Genomic DNA, 23,970 nt, shown 5'->3' with positions numbered 1-23,970 from the left:
AATACAAGTAAGTATAAGACATTGAAAAGGTGACATAGTAAGTCATTTAAGGGGACTTTTCGTATCATTCATCTTTGGAACTAGTAGTTATTTATAAAAATAAATTGAAAAATTAACATAAGTATTTTAAGACTAATATAAAAACATAACTGTCATTGACATGACTCTCCGCAGTAATTTGGGATTAATCATCTTTGGGACTATATTGTTCAGATATATATCGAAAATAATCTCTCTGCTTCCACACTAGTTGGTGGGATTATCATCAAGAAAGTATGTGCTAACTGAATTATCAGAGGGAGATCCATCTGATATCTCCGTTTTCTAAAAGGAACATTTTCTTCAAAATGGATTTCAGATCTTGAAGTTACCGAGCTTGAGATGCGGCTCTGTCCTCTCTTCCTAACATAAAGTTCAGATCCTCTTTGGCTGCCTTTTTCATTATCATTGATTGACCACCACTTATTTATATAAACAGATTGTTTTTGGTGTAAGTTTTGTATTTTATTCAATCCCGCAAATCCCGCACATTATAATATCGCAAATCTGTGGAATAAAATTTTGCAGATATCCCGCGGGATTGCGAACTCTAATTGTGATTGACCCAGTAAAAAATACAGTGTGTGGCAAGCCTACGCACGACGGAAGTGAAACTTTTAGTATTCTTCTCTATTTTCATTTCATATTATTATTATTCAGAATGCTGTACATTATAGTTTTAAAAAGCATAAATTTATTTATAGGCGTGTTGTTAACAAATGAATGTTTAACTAGATTCATAATATTGACATATTTATAAGTAGCATGTGATAAAAAAAAATTAAAATTACAAAAATATGGGATTCGAACCCGGGTCCTGCATAACGAGTGTCGAACGCTCTGCCTCTAGACCGCGAGGAGAGGTATCTTGCGCGACGAAAATCGCCTATACAGCGTGTACTCCTCTTTTTCGTTTTCGTTTTCAAACAAGGCAAATTAATAATATCACATAACGTCTCGTTAACGCTTTATATAGGGTCGAATCGAAAATATATCGGCAGTGTGAAGTCATATCTGTCGTTTTTCAAAATATTTCCGTATATTTGTCCGTTTTGGAAAAGATCTAACGTGTTTTAACAGTCTCATACCCGTATGGAGTCTGAATTTGAAAAACATTTCTAAATTTTGAAAAACTCACTTACGTCTGTGTTTTTTACTAAAAAAACTTGTCTCGCACGTCTGCGAGGGTAATTAGTCGCGTTATCGGTCTTGATTAGTAATTTTAATGATTCAAAATAAAAATAATTAATCAAAATACCGAGCGACTCTACCGGCTCGATTTGTAAGCTATATTTCGACCAAAATATCATATAGTCAAAATATCTAAAAGTCGCAGCACGAGAGCATTTTATCACTTTTCCTCGTATTAAAAAAATCACAAAAAGAAAAAAAAATTAGTTAAAAAGGGGATCGAACCTCGGTTCTTCACGACAACAGTTGGGCGCTCTGCCTCTAGACCGCGAAGCTGAGTTTGGAGAGTGACCTAAACTAGGTATATAATATTAGCTAGGCTCCTATAGCGAAATGAACACGGTTTTTCGTGACGGTTCATGAGTCGGTTTTACTCCGGTCCTCGAAATTGCATGACGCGCGTAAAGAAGTTTCACTTAAAAAAATGACAACTATTATTATTCAATAATTAACCTTTTCCGTAAATACAAATTTGTTGAGAAAACATAATTTTCCCGAAACGAATTCTGTGAAGTGGGAATTAGTAATAATATTTTTCATCTACGCATGTTCCCCTCGTCATCACACTCTCAATATTTGTTTTACCAAGGCTGAAGTCATTAAATTAGTTTGTGAAAACCTCGGCACCTCAAGTGATGATTAAAGATGACCTTTCTCCAACTGCTGCGGTTGGTCGAGCTGCGCAGTGTCAGTCCGGTGCATTCCATCGGCGAAATGTTAATTTAACAGGAGCGAGAAGTTGGCCGCGCGGACCAGAAGCCAGAAGCCCAGAAACCCGGATTTGGCTTCTTGCCCGTGCTGGGTCTCCAGTCAGTCAAGCTGGCGGACTGCGCGCTGCCGGACCGCCGAGAAAATACACCGGCTAAATGCGATCCCCAGTCCAGGCGGGTTTATTCGCTGAGTTCCAATTATATCGCCGCTTTTCTCCATGACCGTTCAGTGATCGACGCGCCATCGCCGCCGTCCGCGCGCCGACGGAAAACGCGCGTAAACGGAAGAAACGTCCCAATTATGTAATAAGGGAATGCTGCCCTATCGTTCCAACTTCAAAAAAGATCAACACTAACGTCGCTACATAAGTACTTAGTCCAAATCTAAATTAAAAGCACCTACCCAGTTACCATTAGGCGTGAAAATCCAGTAAGCTCGTTTTGTTAGAATCGACCGTTCCCCGTGTCTAAGTTTTTTTTATGGCGCACGTTTTCCACGTAGGTGCTGAAAATAGAGTTTCGACTTTCATCGCATTTATCATCATCTGACGTCACAGCGACTGTTTACATGAATCTGCTAATCCAGAAACACGCGGCACTCTAAACTTTGTCAAATCCCTACATGACATATGATTGAAGTTTCACCTGAAATCATTAAAATAATTTTAATTGTGGTGACAAATTAAGAAAGAAGTGAATTGAAATGAACTTTCTTGACGAGATAAGGTGTATCAGTGAAATTGTTTGTGACAAAGTTGATAAATTAAGTGGCATTTAAAATATATCGAAAGTGTAAGATTCTCACAATTAGACATAACTACCTACGTATTTTAAAACCGAAACGACACGATAAAACACTTTTGACAACCACGGACGTCACAACGTCCAGCATTAATCAATCCTACGTGTGTACCTAATACCTATATTCTATTATCCTTGTTAGGTACCTACTAGAAGGAGGTGGAAATATTTATTTGCAAATGTTTTGTGTGTCACACTATTTTCAAGCCAGCTACATAATTTGAAATCATTATAATTTAATAATAGGTACTCCCCATTTACTGTGCCCTTTTAAACCCACTCAAGTTTTTACTTGGTTTTACAATAATAACAGTGAATCAAAATAAATAAAATAAAGTCCCCTCGAGTGTTGCGGTAAATAATCCCATGTTATATACTCAAGAACAAAAGGTATTCGTGAAAAGTCGTTAAGTTAATTTATGGTTTTATGGCAACACTATTGTCATTGGTTAATGGCAACACAGTTGTGTGGCCGTACACGTAAAATAATAGGAATTATTCGTGGGATGCGTGTTTAGACAGAGTTTAGTGAAGATGCACCACCTGTACCCCCTGGCGAAGGGGGATCCCCTGTGCCCCCTTGGCTTCCACCCGCAGGTCAGGTGGCCCACGCGGTGCAAGAGGTGCTTCAGGGACTACAAGGAGCATGGAGGGAGGAAGAAGGACGAGGACCTGACGGTGTCCTCGCCCAGCCTGGCATCCTGGAACTCAGCTTCTTCACGGTAAGACCTGACGACGTATATTTAAAAAATATATTTTTTATTCACTAAGTAGATACCCACCTATGATCTAATGTACCTAGGCCAACATTGAATTTAATACACTCCTGAAAACGGCTGACTTTTCTGGTTGTCGTGTACCTACAGGTCATTTTTTTCTTTGAGGCATCTGGCTAATTAGATCTGGCCGCTTTTTATGTGAATAGGACGGGTTGCTTCACAGAATTTGAACAATTCATCAATTTGGAAAGTTAAATTCAAGTTCTATTATAGTTTAATTTTTTGAAGAATCTGGCCTATAATGACGTTATAACAGAACTTGAATAGGACTTTCAAAGAATTTGAAAATTAAACGTTGAAATTTGATGATTTTTTCAAATTCTGTGAAACAACCCGTCCTAAGAGTCTTAACTGCTTCCCTCTAACCGAAGCGTATGTGGAAGTGAAGGAAATGCGGCAAAGGATAATAGTGAAGTACCTATCTATTCAGATATGGTCACCAAACACGGCTTAAGCCATTTCAAGCAACGTTTCATATTGAATAGTGGTCTTTCATTAGGAAGATTTTTATTTTTTAAAATTTTTTTATTTTAAAAAGAAAGTCAAACATTCCCAGGTTACGAATAACCTGACAATATTTGAAAATCTCCTACTACCATATACTTCTGGTATGTTGTTTGTACTGCTGCTCGTCATTCTGAACTGGACCAAGGTTTTTAAAACAAGAATACAAAATATGTTTGTTTGACCGACCTGACATTATTTGTCAACGTCTCAATCAATGGTCAGCACTATTTTTTTACGCGACGGCTTGTCAGATTTTATGTTAGGCTGTTTGATCAGACTTTGATTAATCCGTCGATAATAACGCTCATCAAAATTAACCAAACACTGACAAACCGAAAATCGGGGTTAACGGAGATCCTTCAAATGAAAATATTCAGAATCGTCGATTTTTGACTTGTGATGATATCAAAAAATGAGATGGCCAGTTAAAGTTGCCCTAAATTTACCTACGTTACGTTGGTTGTGAAATCAACACCTTTATCCTCTCAACATCATTTAAAATCTCAAAAAAATTAATTAACAGAGAGTTGTGAGTTTTCATAATCTGATAATCTATTTCGCTGAAGACAGATCTCTTTCTTTAAATATTTTTGTTGTCAGTAAGAAATTACGCAGGCGTGATTTTCACGTACCGATTATGTTTCGTAGCGATATTATAACCCTGCCACACGCTTATTATGATATTACACACGATCGGAATTACACCCGGAGAGAATTATTACTCCTATTGAAATACCTATGTCTACATTAAAAAATCTGTTTCTTAATCACCTCAGTGTTTTAATTTTAATTCGGGGTGTTAGGATCTACAAAAAACATAGTTTTGAGATACACCTTTTAAATCGTGTATGTATCTTTTAAACGGCTGTATGTACGAGATAGAGCTTCGTGTCACTAATAAATATGATTGTGGCATTACCGAAACACCAGTTTTTGTAGTTAGGCTCTTGCGAGCTCAAGCCCCCGCATTTTAACACAATGTTTAGGTGAAATGCACCTCTGTGTAATATCGTACTGTAATATTTTATTCTAAAAAAAAATTATTGGAAAAAAAACAATATTTGAATTTTTTTACCTTACTTCTTATTAATTAACATTTCCTTTCTACTTAATTAGTTACTTACTTACTGCAAGAAAAACACTATAAAACCAGGGGAGACAAACTGAGGGTTGCAATTTAATTAAAAAATTAAAATTTCACGTGATTTGACGCCGTGTGGTATTTGCCGGAAGGGGTTCTAAACAAACCAAAACAAGAACCTAATAAACTATTTTTTTCATGTTTTTCCACCTGCCGTGATGTAAATAGTTGTTTCTTTCGTTATGTTGAAACGAAGTGATATTATTTCAATAATTTGTGCGAATTTAGAAGTAAGCGAAGAATGGAAATATTATGCAATATTTTTCTACTTGAGATCGATATTAATGGCGTGTCTGTATTTTGTATTGATAATTTTTGTATGCTCGTGTAAAAAGAGTGAAATGACCTCGGTTCATATTTTTGGAGGGCAGTACCATTAAACATTCCTATCAGATAATCACGTGCCAAACACGTAAAATCTCTATTATCGTTTATTATTATTGCGTTCATAAAATCACCACGCGTTTTGTGAACATTTGATTTATAAAATTATTCACTATGGGTTAATTTCCTGGGAAGGTGCACGGAGAAAAATGAGTATTACTTATTTATTAAGAATCTTTTCTGATTATTGGTAATCTGGTTAAAAACGGGATTGCAGGATCTTAACCCATATTTCGCTGACGTTGCAAAAACGCAACAGTTTGGTTGCTGGGTCATATTTTGAGAACTCGATAAGGATTCACCATTATTCTTTCAGTTACTTATAGAAAAAGTTTGACTTTACCGTTAGAACTTGAAAGATAGAAACATATTTGCTTCAGTGACAAAGTAGACGCCCCCAAAGTCGGACAAAATACGACACTCAGATAAGCAATTTTTAAATAATTATTATCGTTGACATAGACCAAAATTCTAAATATATTTTAGCCTTCTTTAATACAGAATCGATTCCTATTTAATTATATGTACCTACACTTTAAAAAAAATCATTTCTGTAGGTACTCATTTTACGTAATTTATTTAAGTGATGCATTAATGCAACGTCAGCGAAATGCGGGGGTAAAAACTTTTGAATTATTTTAATCGTAATAACCGGCAACAATCGCTTTTATTGTATTTTTTTCTTTTGAATAAGATTAATCCAAATAACTTTTTTACCGTACAAGAGGCTGCCGACTTTATCGCAAAGAATTGGAATATCGACGATGAAGATGACGAAGAAGATATTCTAGATGTGGTCGTTTTACCTCCTAAACTCGCCGAAATTTCTGATAAAGAGGATTTTGATGACAATGACACGAAGACGCTGCATTTAGCCATACGTTCGGGGATACGGCAGGAACTTTGAAAGTCCACTCCAAGAGGCTCGTGAGTGAACCTTCAACAACTCCATCCCGACCCCAACCATCAACATCTACGTCGTCAGTACCAAGGGAAATGCGTGGGAAGTAATCGAAACCTAGATATCCGCGAGTGCCAAATAACTTTGAGAACAGAAGAGTTGAATATGCGAAAAAAAATTGTGGGTAAATCTTGTACCGAGTTCTTTGAACTATTTTTTTATTGTGATCTCATTAACTTAACTGTACAACAATCAGCAATCGTTCTCTCCGTACTCGGATGATCGGAATCCTGGTGAAGATGGCTCACCAGGAGTCGTGAATAGGCGTGATTACCGTCCACTATAATGGTTGTCCGCACTTCTTGGGGCACTTTACTGAGGGCTTGTAAACGTGAGTCCATTCTCAGTAGGCCGTCAGGTCCAAGGAAGGGGTTCAATGCTTTGAGCCGACTGTCACTTGCTAATGTAGCTCCTTTCTGGAGCGCATTTATCTCGATGGCAAATGTTTCATTTTAACATATTTTCACCCATCAGGCCTCTGCTTATTTTATCTCATCGTTTCTTATATGTTTGTCGGGTTGTTCGTGGCTTTGTCCACGACACCTTTTGATAAAACGATGGACTCAGCTGGTAGTCCGGGTTAGGCGAAGCCACGACGAAAATCGTTTGATTTCGGGCAGTGTCTCTGTCACAGTTGTAGTGAGGCCAACGTGTTGGGGCCTTATTTCTGATGTGCTGTCATCGGGCTTTATTCATTAAAAAACAAAATAAACACATCATTGAATATAAATAATATAAAAAATTACAGGATTTTTATTTTAAACTGGATATCATAGGTTACCTCGTTAGGAATGTATTGGTCTCTAGATGAGGACATTAAAAATCTTTTTGAAAGGTCATGCATGACCAGACAAACCTATCGTGATGTCAAGAGCAATTTACATTTGGATGACAATTCAAATTTCGATTCTACCGACAAACTTTATAAAGTTAGACCATATTTGACCTTATGAGTTTATTTATTACCCTGTTATACGTGGTGGAATTATATAGTGTTAGAATAGAAAATAAAACATTTTTTAACTTATTTCCACTTGTTTATTTTACCAGTACCGGTTTCGTCCTATTATGGACATCTTCAGGCTGGCAATTGAAATTCTTTTGTTACAGAATTTATACAAAATTAGGTACACAATTAGATCCAACCCCAAAATTTACCGCAGAAATAAATTCAATTCTTAGTACATGCCAAACACTTGTTAAAGATAAATTCCAAAAATCCTACCTCACTGTCATGAACCCCCAATGTCCACGATTGTATGGACAACCTAAAGTTCACAAATTAGATATACCAGTGAGACCCGTCGTAGCTTATAACTCAGCACCAGCCTACAAGCTAGCAAAATACGCCAATATATAGAATCATTAAAAATACTTTAAATTTCAAACCAAAATATGGTATTAAAAATTGTTTACAACTAATACACCTGATAAAAGATATAAATATACCAAACAACGCCTCTCTAGTGTCATTTGACGTTGTTAGTCTATTCACAAGTGTACCTACAGATGAATTAAAAATAATAATCAATAACTATATGGAGAAATGCAACATAAATATTATAAAAAAGAGAGAAATTAATCAAATAATAAATGTGTGCATAAAACAAAACTTTTTTAGATTTGATAATAAATTCTATTTACAATCGAAAGATTTGGCAATGGGTAGCCCAATCTCTCCAATTTTAGCAGAGATCATGATGGACCACTTAGAAGAGACCATTGAGAGGTTAGTGTCCTTTAAGAATGTTGTTTTCTATCGGAGATACGTGGATGACATTTTGATCGTATGGACTGGTACACAGAGGCAGCTGGATATCTTCATCAAGGAGATAAATCAAATCAATAGGTCGATTCAATTCACTATGGAGATAGGAGGAGATAGAATCAACTTTTTAGATGTAGGAATTAGGATTGTTAATAACAAGTTGGAATTTTCGATATACAGGAAGCCTACATATAGTGATAATATCATCCACAGCTCTTCGAGACATCACATCTCACACAAATTGTCGATATTCCATTGTCTAATCCATAGACTGTTACATGTACCATTGAATGATATAGATTACAGTAATGAATTGAATGTTATCAAAGCTTTTTTTTTTTTGTATTAGGCAATTCACCCTAAAAAGAGTGCTGTGTGCCGTTAAAGTTAGGGGAGATGGTTATAATTTTATGGGAAATCTATACGGGAATAGGAAATCTCAAATATTGAAGTCATTCAAGTCTATGAACTTGTATAGAACTGAGAAAATGCGAGAATTGTTAAGAGAAAGTAAATAAGGAATACTAAGGGGAGATTGGTGGGTGATTTTTATAAGTAAACGATAAATGCCTTTGAAAGATGAATGATTTTTACAATTAAAGAAAACATGATCAAGAGTCTCATTTTCCATGCCGCACTGGCAGAGTGGACTATCTAGGACCCGGATTTTAAACAAATGGGATGCAATGGAGCAATGACCAATTCTCATTCTCGAGATACAGGAAATAAATATTTTGGATTTTTTCTTGCCGTGGAATTATATAATTATATAATTGGTTTACTTGGTATATGATTTTGTATTCCAGCATAAAAAGCACCAGTTCGGGTTTTCGTATTAGACCAATTTTCTTCCCAGGAGCGAATCATATTGGATTTAAGAATTGGGATGACGTCAGAGATAGGAATTCTAAAATCTAAAGGATTAGAGCCAGAAATTGTTCCAAGTTTAGCTAGAGAATCGGCTTTCTCGTTACCCTCAATTCCCAAATGGCCAGGGACCCAAACCAATATTGTCTCGAAATTTAATTCATTTAAAGATTTAAGGGTGTTTCTGATATTATAAATAATATAGTCTTCTGGTTTATGGATATTTGAGGAAATTTTCAACACTGCGCTTAGTGAGTCAGTGCACAGTAAGGCTCGTCGAATATTGAAAAGCTGGATTTGGCTCAAAGCTTGTTCAATTGCGAAGCATTCTGCAGTAAATATAGAAATTTCTTTAGGCAATTTATAAGACAAATCTAAATCGAATTCGGGAATGTGTACCGCAGCTCCACAATCTTTGTTATCAGACTTAGAACCATCTGTGTAAATGAGTGAAAATTCTGGAAACTTAGAAGATGTAATGTTTTTAAATTTTTCCTCAACATTTTGATTAGATGAGGTTAAAATATCAGTTCGGAAGTCTGAAGTTATAACATTGGGGATATAATTGATAGAATCAAATGGGATAGTGAAAATAGGAAGGATAGGATATTTTTGTAGATTTTGGAGGGAAGAGGACAGAGATTTGAATGAAAGAAAACTTTTTAGAAGGAGAGGAAGTCGATTTTTATCTGTCGATCTTTTTTCGTTATTTAAGTTATTGAACAAATAATCAAGGCTTTGTTCTAAAGGGTGACGCGATACAGAAAAAGATTTAAAAATATATTTATCAGCCAGGAATTGTCTCCTCAGAATTAAGGGGGGATCAACACATTCTACCTGGAGAGAATTAATTGGAGAAGATTTCATCGCTCCAATAATTATTCTGAGCGCTTTCGACTGAATTCTTTCAAGTTTTTTGTCCAAATATTTAGGAAGAGGATCGAAAAGAAATGTTCCATAATCCAAATGGCTTTGCACTAGAGCACCATACATCAATTTAAGAGTAGTAGGATGAGATCCCCACCACACTCTGGAAACAGCTCGCATAATATTTAGCCCCTTTTCACACTTAGCCGAAATTTTCTGAATATGCGGGAGCCAGGAAAGTTTATGATCCAAAAGTAGTCCATGAAATTTAATTTGCTTAACGATTTGAAGAGGGACATTATCAAAGCAGACAGAAAAGGGGGGTATTTTTCTTTTGCGCGTAAAAGCCACTACTTTGGTTTTAGACGTAGCTAAATTCATCCCATTTGTCAACAACCAAACTTTAATATTATGTAAAGCCAAATTCAATTCCTTCGCAGCGCGCGATAGATTTTTGTGTGATAAATATATAAGGAAATCATCAGCAAAATAAAGTCGCTTGATAGATGAAGGAATTACATTGTCTAAATCACTTATATATATATTAAATAATAATGGACTGATTACGGACCCCTGAGGTAACCCCTTCCATAGTTTGCGATTTATTGTTTTTGAGGAAAAGTGGATAATAATGGATCTGTCTGTTAGCAAATTAATAATAAATTGAACTAGTTTTAAGGGAATTTTTATTAATTTTTCTTTCAAAATGTTAATTAATACATCGTCGTAAGCTGACGAAAGATCAAGAAATGTGGCCAGAGTGCAAGAATTAAGGGACTGAGATATACGGATGTCTGTTGTTAATACACTTAAATTATCTATGGTTGATTTCTTTTTCCGGAAGCCATATTGATTAGGAGAGATAATTCTGTTATTTTCAACAAACCATTCCAATCTGTTCTTTATCAAGTGTTCTGCTACTTTCATTAAACACGACGAAAGAGCAATAGGACGATAGGATGAGATTTCAGATGGATTTTTGCCAGGTTTTAAAATCGGAAGAATTTTTTGAACTTTCCAGACTTCAGGAATAAATCCCGTTTCGAACATGTAATTAATTAGGGATAAAAAATATTCAACCGACATGTCTGAGAATGCTTTAATGAAACTATATAAGATTCCACCAGGGCCAGGAGAAGAGTCTGGAAGGGAATTGATTACTCGATTTAATTCACTTACTGAGAAAGGAGAGTCCAGCCAGCTAGAGTGAGATGGATAAGAAATAAAGGAAGGCATTTCCTCACATCTGGCAACTGACGGAGGAGCTATCTTATCAGCAAAACCTATAATAATTTCTTCTGGAATATGTTTGGAACGCTGGGGAGTATATGACGAACCGAATTTTTTTAAATTGGACCATACGGATGACTGGGGAGATTCAGGAGACAAGCGTTCACAGAATTTTCGCCATCCAGACCGCTTTTTGTTTTTCAAAACGCGTTTCGCTTCTGCCTGGGCGCGTTTCACAGAAAGGTAATTTTCGAAAGACATACATTTACGGAAAATGGAAATTGCTTCTCTTCTGGATTTGACGACACTAGTGCATTCTTCATCCCACCATGGGGTGGAATGTTTTATCTTAATGTTTACATTACGTTTTTTAAGTGTTTTTTCTGCAGCTTTTATTATCATGTTAGGAAATAATTCACATTGTAAACTAGTGTTGACAAGGGAAGACTTAGATGCTTGAACAATGGAGTCTAATTCTGAAGAAAAATTTCTCCAATTCGCGTCTTTCGTTTTAAATTTAAAACTATTGTTTATCGAAAAGGAATGCGTGGAAGATAGATGGTGGAAGGTAATTATTATAGGAAAATGGTCACTGGAAAGTGGATCTTTAAGAATGTTCCAAGAACATATGGGAATCACCGAAGATGAGCAAAGAGATAAATCGACTGCACTTTTCCGATGTTGAGGGGCAGTGAAACGAGTTGGAGATCCATCATTTAGAATACATAAATTATAGGTATCCATAAATTCTAATAGATTATGGCCAGAACGGTTTGTTAACTCACTGCCCCAAGAAGGAGAATGAGCATTGAAGTCCCCAAGTATCATATACGGGGGACGAATCTGGGATATAAATGTTGACCATTCGTTTTCAACAAAAATTGTAGAGGGAGGGATATATATTGATAGTAATGTAATATCAGATACAACAGCTGCTACTATCTGAAAATTATTGGGGAGAGTGTTGAAAGTAATTTGTTTAAAAGGGATAGAATTATGTATAATAAGAGCAGTGCCACCTTTGCCATCCAGTCTATCATGTCTTAGACAATGATATCCAGGAATCTTAAATCGGTATGAGGGTTTTAACCACGTTTAGGAGATTGCAGCAACTGAAATATTATGTTCATCAAGTAACTGTACAAGATCAATTTTGTTGGCGAATAGACTTCTACTATTCCATTGAAGTATTTTGCTCAGTTGCGGATACATCGGGAAGGCTAGAAAGTAAAGATTTCATATAATCGGCAGCGTTGGACGGTACTTTATTGTTATTTGAAAGGATCGTAATTAATAGGGTAATTAAAGTTTGAATAAAAGAAGAATTTTCAATCATGACTTTAGGTAAGATATCGGAAGTGGAACAGTTTTTTAAGGCAGTCCCATTGGGAGCCTGGGATTTATTATTCCCATTCGGGTTAAGTAAAAGATCATTATGTAGTTTTTTATCGAAAGAAGGAATAAATTTTGGATTAGATTTTATCGGTTTGAAAATTGTTTCTTTGTGGGAAGATGATAGAGGGGATTTAGGGGAAGAAAAATGAAAGATAGAAGCGTTAGACGTTATCTCTGCAAAAGATTTTTTCGTAGGAGAGAATAATTTAGAAGCCTGAAAGTAGGAAATGTTGTCTGCAGCCATTGACTGTTTGATATTTCTCTGTCTAGATAACTCTGGACAGGCCACACTAACAGCAGTATGGTTGCCCTTACAATTAATACAAATAGGGTTATTCGTTGTATTTTGACACTGTTCAAAGAGATGATCCTCTCCGCAATGGAAACAACGAGGAGGGGAACGACAAATAGGTTTTGAATGGCCAAAACGGCAACAGTTGAAACATTGGATCGTCGGGAATCTGTATACTTCAACGGGAAGAGCGTTATAATAAATAAATACACGGGATGGTAATGTTTGACCTTCAAAAGTGATAACAACGGATTGGGAAGGTTTCCATATAGTGGTGCCGGTGGAAGTATCCTTGAAATTCAAACGACGTGCTTTTAAAACTTTTGGAGTTAATTGAGAGTCATTAAGAGCGTCTACTATTTCTGTTTCTGATAGATCGGTTGGGATACCTCTTACTCTGCCCATTCTGGTTAAATTGAAAGTAGGTATGAAAGATTTAAATTTATTATTTGAAAGAGAACCTATTTTTTTAACAAAATCATTAGCTAATGTGGCGGATTTAAATTCTATGGATAGTTTGTATCGACCTTCCGGTTTTATTGATCCATTTATAATACCGAGGTTATTGAGTTTTGAGCTAAAAATAAATTTACCGAAATCCAGGGGATGAATTATTTTCCCCTGTTCAGTCCTTTGGACATAAACAATAAATGGAGCTGAAGATGAAATAGAATACATAAGCTCAATGGCTTTTGCTTCTGTAGGAATGGTATCATTATAACTTCCATGAGAGATTGGGGATTCGTTTGTTTGTGAAAGAGATTTAATTTTAGGAGGTACATTAAGACAAAGCGGAGGTCGTCGTTTTCGGGAAGGAATGGTTACAGAAGCTTGGGAATCATCAGAATCGTAGACGTCTGCAATCTTAGAAATGGACTCAGGGTCAGGAGGTCGATTTTCATCCTCCTCCATTTCAACAAATTAAAAAAAAATGAAACAATAAATACTATTTAAGAAATAATAAATGGTAGAAATAATACACGCAACTGCGTCGCAAACTAATAATAGAAACAAAAATAATGAATACGAAAATGTAACAATAAATAAATCTTATCTGTACGCCGCGCCGCCGTCAGTCAGCCGTCAAACACAGAGCACTGGAAGTTAACACGACTGCACACTACCGAGGTTCGGTGACTACTCATTATCAAAGCTATTGCGGTGAATAATGGTTACGATAGCGGAATAATAGATAATCTAATAAAAAAGAAAAATAAAAAACTCACTGTAACTTCAATTACATATGGCCATACACCAGAAAACGAAATTGAAACAAAACAATGGTGTAAAATACCATACCTTGGGAAAGTATCAAATAAAGTTTCGAAATTGATAGACAATGACAAGAAGTGTAAGACAGCTTTTTGTAGCGTGAATTCTTTGGGTAAGATATTAATAAACAATAAGGATAAGAGAGATAAATTGGATAACTCTGGAATTTACCAAGTGAATTGCTCGAATTGCCCTGCATGTTACGTGGGACAGACAGGAAGAGCAGTATCGACCCGTATAAAGGAGCATTTCGCATGTTGGGTAAATCGAAAGGGAGATTTATCGAACGTAGCCTTGCATTTGCTAGAGAACCAACATACTTTTGACAAGGATAGAGATGTCAAGGTTCTTCACGTTTGTGAAAAGGGACAGAAATTAGACAGATTAGAATTACTAGAAATTAATCGCCTAACGAAGAAAATTGATCGTAAATATGTCATGAATAAACAGTTGGAACATGGTGCTCAGTCACCATTAATATATCCATTGTAATTAATTTGAATAATGTTACCTTAGACTCTGAGGTAACATTTTATTCTAAGTAATTTGCGATGTATGTATTGATGATTATTGAACATTTTGTTATTCATGACTTATTTACCTTAAATAACAGTTGTGTAATTTAATTATGTAATCCTTTGTTACAAACGTTAAGAGTTTTGACATCTCTATCTTTGTGGAAATAATTTTCGTTTTCTGGTAAATGCAAAATTATGTTCAATAGATCATAACCCCCCCCCACTTTTTGATTTGCCCAACTAAGGAGGTGTTCTTTTATACAGTTTGATTCTTCTCTTCCGGATTGTCCTGCGTGGTATGCAGGAAAATTCATTATTTTATTTACTAAATTATCGATTATTCTGCTATAGTGACTATTGTTATATTATTATTTCTAATTTATGACATATTAACCTTAAAGAACCAGTGTAATTTAATAACCCAAACATATGTACCTACCTTGACATTGTGTACGTAATTTTGTATAAATTCTGTAACAAAAGAATTTCAATTGCCAGCCTGAAGATGTCCATAATAGGACGAAACCTGTACTGGTAAAATAAACAAGTGGAAATAAGTTAAAAAATGTTTTATTTTCTATTCTAATATTTGACCTTGTTAAATAAAATTTTAAAACAGTTCTGAATTATACGGCATGCCCCCTTATAGAGGAAAGCATTCGTGTAAAATGTATACCTATTCATGGCAAGCCTATCACGTTTGGATATAAGTCTTGGATTAGTCGTAGATTTGCGACAGCATCGAGGTAAAAGTAAAACAGGGAGTAGTTATTTTTAAAATAAAGGAGAAAATAGAAAGAGATGTCGTATATATCATTCATAAACATATTATATGTGTCCAGAGTGTAATGTGGCATTGCGCCATAAATGTAACGAAATTTACCATACCGGAAAATAATGTTTATTGTAATATTTATGTATGCTAATTTCTTATTATGTCTTTTGGAAAGGTGCACTTTCCTACTTATTCCTACAATATCTTAAATTTTAGCTACTGTTAGTAATATGATTTATAAATTAATACAAATAAATCCACTTTAAAAAAACTTATTTTGTTACATACATTTACTTTTTACCCCCCTATTTCGCTGACGTTGCGAAAACGCAACATCTCATATTTGTTTAAGTATAAGTATTTTAATTTTTTTAATTTTCTTAATTGGGTGTTTTTTTTTTATTTAGAAGAAAAAAAAGATACAGATATCAATTGACAAGAATATACAAAACATCAACTAGAGAATTCACCTGCATCCAAACTATTTCTCAAGAAAAGAATATACAAAACATCAACTAGAGAATTCACCTGCATCCAAACTATTTCTCACGAATTTACTTAAACAGCAGTTAAAATAATTTACAAATATTTTGACTTATAAATAGGGGAAAAATATATACATAAGAATATTATTTTACAAATAGAGATATGAAAGAAATACGCAATATCCTTATAAGAATTTACAAATTATTTTTGAAAAAATTTAGAGGGTAAAACAAAAAAAAAAAAAATATATATATACATATATATATATATATATATATGTTATGGTTAAGGTTTTCACGGGTGTAAGATGTAGAATAATGTTCTCGGTTTACCCGCGTAAAGTAGTCCTTAAAAGGACTTTTAAGGACTACTTTACGCGGGTAAACCGAGAACATTATTCTATATATATGTATGTTGTTATATATATATATATATATATATATATATATATATATATATATATATATATATATATATATATATATAACAACATACTACGGGAAGAGGAGATATATATATATATATAAATAGATAAACAATGTTAAACAGAGAAAACAGTTATTTAAACGAAGTATGTCTAAGTTGTTTACTTTGAACTTTGTAAGAAAACAGTCTTCATTTTTCTACTAAAAGTAGTGCGTGTATCAAAAAATAAGTCAAAGTCCTTGAGGTTTTGATTCTGATTGAGTGATTCGCACATCCTTCTGATTGGATCCCTGACACCAGCATTTGTACGCGTCCTGCTAATGTGGAATAAGTCGTTAAGCCTTGTTACTCTGGGTGGTACTTTGAAGTTTATTAATTTCAGTAAGTCGGGACAGTCAATAACGTTGTTACCGATTTTATACAGAGTCATGAGATCAAGGTATGTTCACCGGTTAGATAGAGTGGAGACGTTATAACTCGAGAGCATATTTATGTACCCGCGTTTGGGTGCGCTCATTCTGTAATTGAGGCATCGCAAAAATTTCTTTTGAATACTTTCAATATTTTCTTTATAGATATCGTAAAGTGGATTCCATATGGAGGTGCAGTATTCAAGTTGAGAACGGACCAGAGTGTGGTAAAGAAGAAGATATGTTTCAGGTTTTCGAAATTCACGTCTGTTTCTGATGACAAATCCTAGTATGCTGTAAGCTTTATTCACAATATTATCAATGTGCGCATCGAATTGGAGTTTGGAATCAAAAAGTACGCCTAGATCTCTTATACAGTAAACGCGCTCGAGTAAATAATTACCAATACAATAATTGTGTTTGATAGCGTTGTGATTTTTAGTAAAACTTATTTGTTTACATTTATTGTAACTTAGGTAAATTTTGTTTTCATTGCAAAACGTTTCGAACCTTACTAAGTCGCTTTGTATGAGCAGACAATCGTTTAAATTCCGAACAATGGCAAATATTTTTATGTCATCAGCGTACAAAAGATATAAACAATATAACAATAATAACAAAGTTTATATGCAACATATCCAAATTTCATCAATATCTGACTACGGGAAGTGATAGCGGCGAAATATGGGTTAACCCAATCATAAATAGGTTTCCTGATAAACTTTTAGTAAAATATGAATGCATTATCATGATAGATGAAACACGTGTTCATAAAAATCGTAATATTTTCGCATTTCATCATTCGTATTATCAAGGCAGATGCAGGGGCATGAAAGAACATGTGTAGAGATATATTAGGAATTTACTAAAAGTTTATCAGGAAACGGCCTGCAATGCCGTTTTTAATCAGATTACCGATAATTTGAAGAAATTCTTAATAAATTAGCTATACTGATTTGTCTCCGTGTTGGATATCTAATGTTTAGATATATTATATTATAAATAGTTTCCTTGTTACCCTAAAAAAACACGGAATGTAACTTAGTTGCCATAATGAAAACTGTCCATTTTTTTCTAAAATCTCAAAAAATATTTGTTGCGTTTCGCCTTATTTTCTAGTACTTACCTAAGCCATAATTGTAATCAGTAATTATTATGATAGACAAAAAATAACGTCTCATGATGATAATAGATTTTTATATATAATCATCAAGAGACATACGAGTATATAAATAAAAAAATATTTTCAAACTATCATCGAAATATGTGATTTTTTTTTCTTTTATTTAAAAATTTAACTCCACGCACTTTAAAATGGCTTATACATGGATAATGTCTAAATTTAAAATAATGTCAAAAATATTTGTTTTTATAAAAATTTCCCGATCCATTTTCCGAGCCTCTAATATCCGAATTAAAATTTTTCCGAAAGAATTTTTTTCCGAAAAATTTCTTAATTTTTAACTGTTTTTATAAAAATTCTTGACCCACTTTCTAAACTATTTTCCGATCTAAAATGATATACTTTTCTAGTATGCAGGAATAATTTAAAAAAAAAATTCCCGACATTGAATTTTTTTTAAACTTCACATAATATCAAAAAGAGAAATGTTTTTATACAATTTTCCAGATTCATTTTTTCTGACCTATTTCCCGAATAATTTTCCGAGCTAAAAGACAGTTTTTCTAATTTACCCGGGATAGTATTTTTCCGAATTTTTTTATATGAAAAAAAAATAGTAAAGTATATTATGTCAAACTTCATATGATATCGAGTCTTACCGTAAAAAAAAACCAAGCTATTTTCCGACCAATTATCCAAATAGAAATTTTGCTGAAATTTAACGTTTGCCAGGATCAAAAATTTTCCAGAATAAAATTTTCCAAACTTCGAATAACGAAATTAAACACATAATGTCTAAACAAACATAACTTTTTCCAAAGTAAAACATAAGAATGGGTTGTTAGAATTTGAACAATTCATCAAATTCGAAAGCTGTTTATCAAGTTCTCTGAAGTTTCTATTCAAGTTCTGTTATAAAATAATTATTTGCCGGTTGTTTCAGAAAACTAATAACAGAACCAGAAAATCAAAAAAATTGATGAATTATTCAATTTAATAAATTTTGTAAAAAAACCCGTCTTAAAAATTAAAATAAAAAAATCTAACTTATGAAACCAACTCCAAGTATGTCGATATTCCTGTCGACGGTTTTCCGGTGACTGCTACCACTGAATCGCCCGGTATTATATTTTCCAAGGAACCGGCTATTTTCGAAAACGATTCCCTTTGGAATTCCCATCTGGAAAATAATTCACCGACTCCAGATATTTTCATATCTATTTATTTAATATCAACGGTATAAATATACCATAATCTATAAGATAATAATTGTCATTTTAAAATTTGGTATTAGAATATCCCGCGAGTTTTCAAGTTTTTTTAAACAATAGTTCCAAACAGGGGGCCCTGAGGTAAATATTATGCCCCAGGACCTTCGTCATCTTTGGGGATGCTGTGTGAAGGGTATTTTTAAGGAAAGAAAGGAGAGGACGTTCAGAGAAGGAGAAAGGTGTGGGTAGGATCTGGGGGTCAGATCTCTCTCAAACCGGCCTCTTCCGATCCGCTCACCATAAACATCACCGTGAGAACTCGGGCACCCCTGCTAAGTCACCAAGCTTAGGGAACCGCTTGGGGTGATTTATGGCAGACGTGTTGGTTGTCCAATGAAAGGTTCAATTAACTTGAATTTGCAAAATTTAAACAGATTATGTGAAGAATCCAGATTATATCTGCAGTATTTTCTTTAAAAGAAAATTAAACTTTTCGAAGGTCTGTGCTTTTCCATTTTCAAGAAAGCGTTATTTACTAGGCATAAATAAACCACTCACTACTAGATAACGTAGGTAACTAACTAGATGTCTAATGGTGTTCATTCGAGAGGCAAATTTCTGATAATCAATAAACATATAGCAGCTATCAAGAATATCGTACCCACCAAAACGATCTCAATCTCAGTCCTTTAATTCTACACATGAATATAAGAAGTTTGGAACGAAACATGGATGAATTTTTGACAACAGTAAATAATGATCTCAGGAAGCCCGCTTGCATTGTGTTAACGGAAACACATTCAAGTGGCGAAGTGGCGTACTATATACCGGGATATACCTGTGTATCTACTACAAACCGAATTAACAAAAACAGTGGAATCGTTATGTTCCTACAAAATAATTGTGACATATTGTGCGAGGAAGAAATTAATGTGAATGGAACAAACTGCTTACACGTACAAATGAAGTGTTATAACAAAAAAATTGATATTATCTCTCTATACAGAACGCACTCGTCTACTGTAAGTTTGTTTATAGAAGAATTAAGACATGTGTTATTAAACTACAGAAACGCGAATACAATAGTTTTAGGTGACATTAATTTAAATATATCGCACGATTATACATCGAACGATAAAGATAATTACTTAAATATGATGGCGGAATTGAATTATGTGTCGTGTATTAACTCTTACACCAGAAACGTCAATGGGCAACGTCCATCATGCATTGACCACATTTTCACAAATATCAAGGATATAAATAATTTAAACTCGGGAATTATAAAAACCTCAATTACCGACCATTACATGACTTTGCTACATTACAATCCAATAATACCTCAGGCGATAAACCAACATTGCGGACAAACTGCTAATAATAAGAAAGAAATATCTATTGTTAATATCGAATCTTTGAAAAATAAATTGTCATCTGAATTATGGTTAGATATTCTCCGAAGTGAAAACGTCAACGAGTGCTGTAAAATATTTGAAAATAGATTAACAAACTTTATAAATGATTCAAAACAAATTATTCCAAAAGGAAATACAGCAAAATTTCGTAAAATCAAACCGTGGATAACACATGGGCTTGTTGTGTCCATAAGACACAAAGAATGACTTTATAAAGAAACAAAAAAAAACCACTAGACATTAAATTAAATGTTCATTTTAGAGAATACAAAAATAAATTAACCACGCTCATAAAAAACACGAAAGAAATTTATTATAAAAACAAACTTGATGATTCTGAAAATGACAGTAAGAAAGTTTGGAATATAATCAATGAAATCATGGAAAATAAACAAAAAACCAAAAGTAATACTATTAAGAGTGTAATACAAAACAATAACATAATTAACTGTATTGAAGAACCTAAAAAAGGAGCAAACGCTTTTAATGATTTCTTTGCAAATATAGGAAAGAGTCTAGCAGAAAAAATTACCGTGAAAAAAATAAATAATATGTATATTGAAAATATTCCGAATATAGAAACTAAACTTGAACTCTTCGAACCAACCAATCCGTCTGAAATTGTACAAATTATATCAAAAATGCGAGGTGGTTCTGCTCCGGGATTTGACGGTCTCACCGTAAAAACACTAAAAATCATTAAAAATTATGTTTCTACACCAATCTCTCATATTATAAACAATAGCTTTAAGACAGGAGTTTTCCCGAGCACGTATAAGAAAACCATAATCTCTCCAATATTTAAGTCCGGTAGCCCGGAGGACATTTCTAATTATAGACCCATTTCACTCTTATCTAATATATCGAAAATTTTTGAAAAAATTGCTAAAAAAAGACTAACTGCATTCTTAAATAAAAACAAAATTATAAATGAAAATCAATTCGGTTTCACAGAGGGAAAAAGTACCCAAGATGCCATTGCAAAAATTTCATCTAGTATTCAGAGTACCCTGGACAAATCAAATAAATGTATAGGAATTTTTATTGACTTAAAGAAAGCATTTGACAGCATTTCCCATGAAAAACTTATATTAAAATTAAAACAAAATGGCATTGACCACTTAGCCCTTAAATGGATAGAAAGCTACTTAACAGAGAGACCTCAAATTGTAAAATTAAACCAAACTTTTAGTACACCACTAACAAGTACATTTGGCATTCCTCAAGGCACGGTCCTCGGACCATTACTATTTTTAATGTATGTAAATGACATTTTCCAACAGAAAATCAAAGGTGAATTAATCTCTTATGCTGATGATACTGTTTTATTAATAAAAGGTCAAACATGGGAACTAGTTAACAAACTTGCAAATGAATGTATTAATATCTTAAAATCATGGTTTGATAATAACCTACTCACACTTAATGCTAAAAAAACAACATATGTATTATTTTCACTACAAAAAATACCTAAACACGAAGTAAATATCATAATCCATGATGAAAATTGTGACAATATCAACTGTCAACTACTTAATCCTATGTGTACTGTAATCAACTCTTCTTCTGAAATCAAATATCTTGGTGTGATCATCGATGAAAATCTGAAATGGAAAAGCCATATTAGGGAGTTAGTAAAGAGAATAAGGAAATGTATATATATATTTGTTAGGTTAAGAAATATTTTAAATGTGAAAATACTAAAAAATGTATATTATGCTCTTGTCCACTCCCTGCTTATTTACGGAATCATAGGTTGGGGAGGATCTTATAAAAACAACCTAAACTCAGTAAAAGTCTCGCAAAAAATTATTATAAAAGTAATACTTAAAAAAAACTCTACTTTCCCAACAAAATTGCTTTTTAAATTGTTTCTAGTACCAAATATTGATGATATATTTAAGCAAACTTCCATTATAAAAATGTGTAAAGAAAAAAATAACACAGAATATCAAGAATTTTATAAACTCATGAGAAATGGAAATCAATTTATTACGCCAATCTTTAAAACAACTCAAATGCAAAACCATTATATTTACCAAGCCATAAAAAACTACAATAATCTCCCTTCCGAATTGCGCTGTATTACGAACCAACAAGAACAAATAAATAAAATCAAACTTTTTTTCCAAAAAAACTTATATTAAACAAAAATAAAAATATATATATATTATTATTATAATATATATTATTATATTTTTATTATTATATCTCATTATGAATTATGAATCTAAGTAAGAATCGTGGCTCCCTTATCAGGCACAAGAGCTCCTCTTTTCTGATAAGGTATACATGACCATATATGAACCTTAATATTATATTTTGCAAAATATGTATGTATTAATGTAACCCATATGATGTATATTAAAATAATAAAAAAAAAAAAAAAAAATCGATCTGTGAGTAATTTATTTATGGTTGATCTAATTTGTCAACATAAAATATAATTATACATATTATAAAAAAATTGAAAATAGTATTTGTTTTTGAAAGGTAAAAAGGCAAGACAAATATTTTATGGGTAAATTCATAAATCCTACAATAATTATATTTTATAGGTAAATTCACAAATCGTAAAATAATTATATTTTATATGTAAATTCACAAATCCTGCAATAATTGTATTTTATAGGTAAATTCACAAATCCTACAATAATTATATTTTATAGGTAAAATCACAATTCCTACAATAATTATATTTTATAGGTAAATTCACAAATCGTATAATAATTATATTTTATGGGTAAATTCATAAATCCTAAAATAATTATATTTTATAGGTAAATTCAAAAATCCTACAATAATTATATTTTATGGGTAAATTCACAAACCCTACAATAATTATAATAACCCAAATCATTCCGCAATGGAAAAATTACTAGTTTTATCATTTTTTAAAGTTTTATATCACAAAATTGTTATATTGGAATTTCCAACTCGCGAACAAAATACCCTGACAATAAGCTCATCAAATGTTTTTAATGACATGATAGGTATTATTGTGTTTGCTACAGCTATTTATTTTCCATGTAAAAACGGTAGGATGAATAATATCTTATGTTTTATTTTAAGATACAGCTGCTACGACGTTATTATCATTTAACTTCTAACTGCATTCCTTTGTGTTCTATTATTATAATGTTGCGTGTTTGCGGTGGTAACCTACTATTCGACTAAATTAATAATATTCCGTTATTTTAAAGACTCTTCTCATTATGAAAGTACATATTACGAAATCTATAATACAATCGAAAATTTAAGTTATAATTCGACGTAAATCTAAATTGCTACTCTGTCAACCTATTAAAAACATATTTTTATTGAGATATAATTAATTTATGTTCACTAAATACCAGCCTTACAAATCGAAATCCAAATTTGATAATAAACTATTTTTACACC

At 33.1% G+C, this 23,970-nt stretch overlaps 1 protein-coding gene across 3 annotated transcripts in view; it reads left to right on the top strand.

Moving 5' to 3' along the window:
* The first annotated feature begins 1,942 nt into the window (after window positions 1-1,942).
* Window positions 1,943-23,970, top strand: part of LOC149425431 (uncharacterized) — a 93,139-nt gene continuing 71,111 nt past the window's right edge. The window contains exon 1 of one of the 3 annotated variants that reach the window (XM_089650642.1): window positions 1,943-3,463. In XM_089650642.1, the coding sequence (XP_089506768.1) occupies window positions 3,276-3,463 (188 nt within the window). In that variant the 5' untranslated portion in view covers window positions 1,943-3,275. The remainder of the gene's footprint in view (window positions 3,464-23,970) is intronic. The other 2 variants (XM_089650643.1, XM_089650644.1) reach the window with 2 other exon arrangements.

This window comes from Hesperophylax consimilis, chromosome 3 (assembly GCF_061612785.1).
Source record: "Hesperophylax consimilis isolate HC1 chromosome 3, BYU_Hcon_1.0, whole genome shotgun sequence".
NCBI classification, from domain to species: Eukaryota; Metazoa; Arthropoda; class Insecta; order Trichoptera; family Limnephilidae; genus Hesperophylax; species Hesperophylax consimilis.
This window is presented reverse-complemented; position numbering and strand designations above follow the sequence as displayed.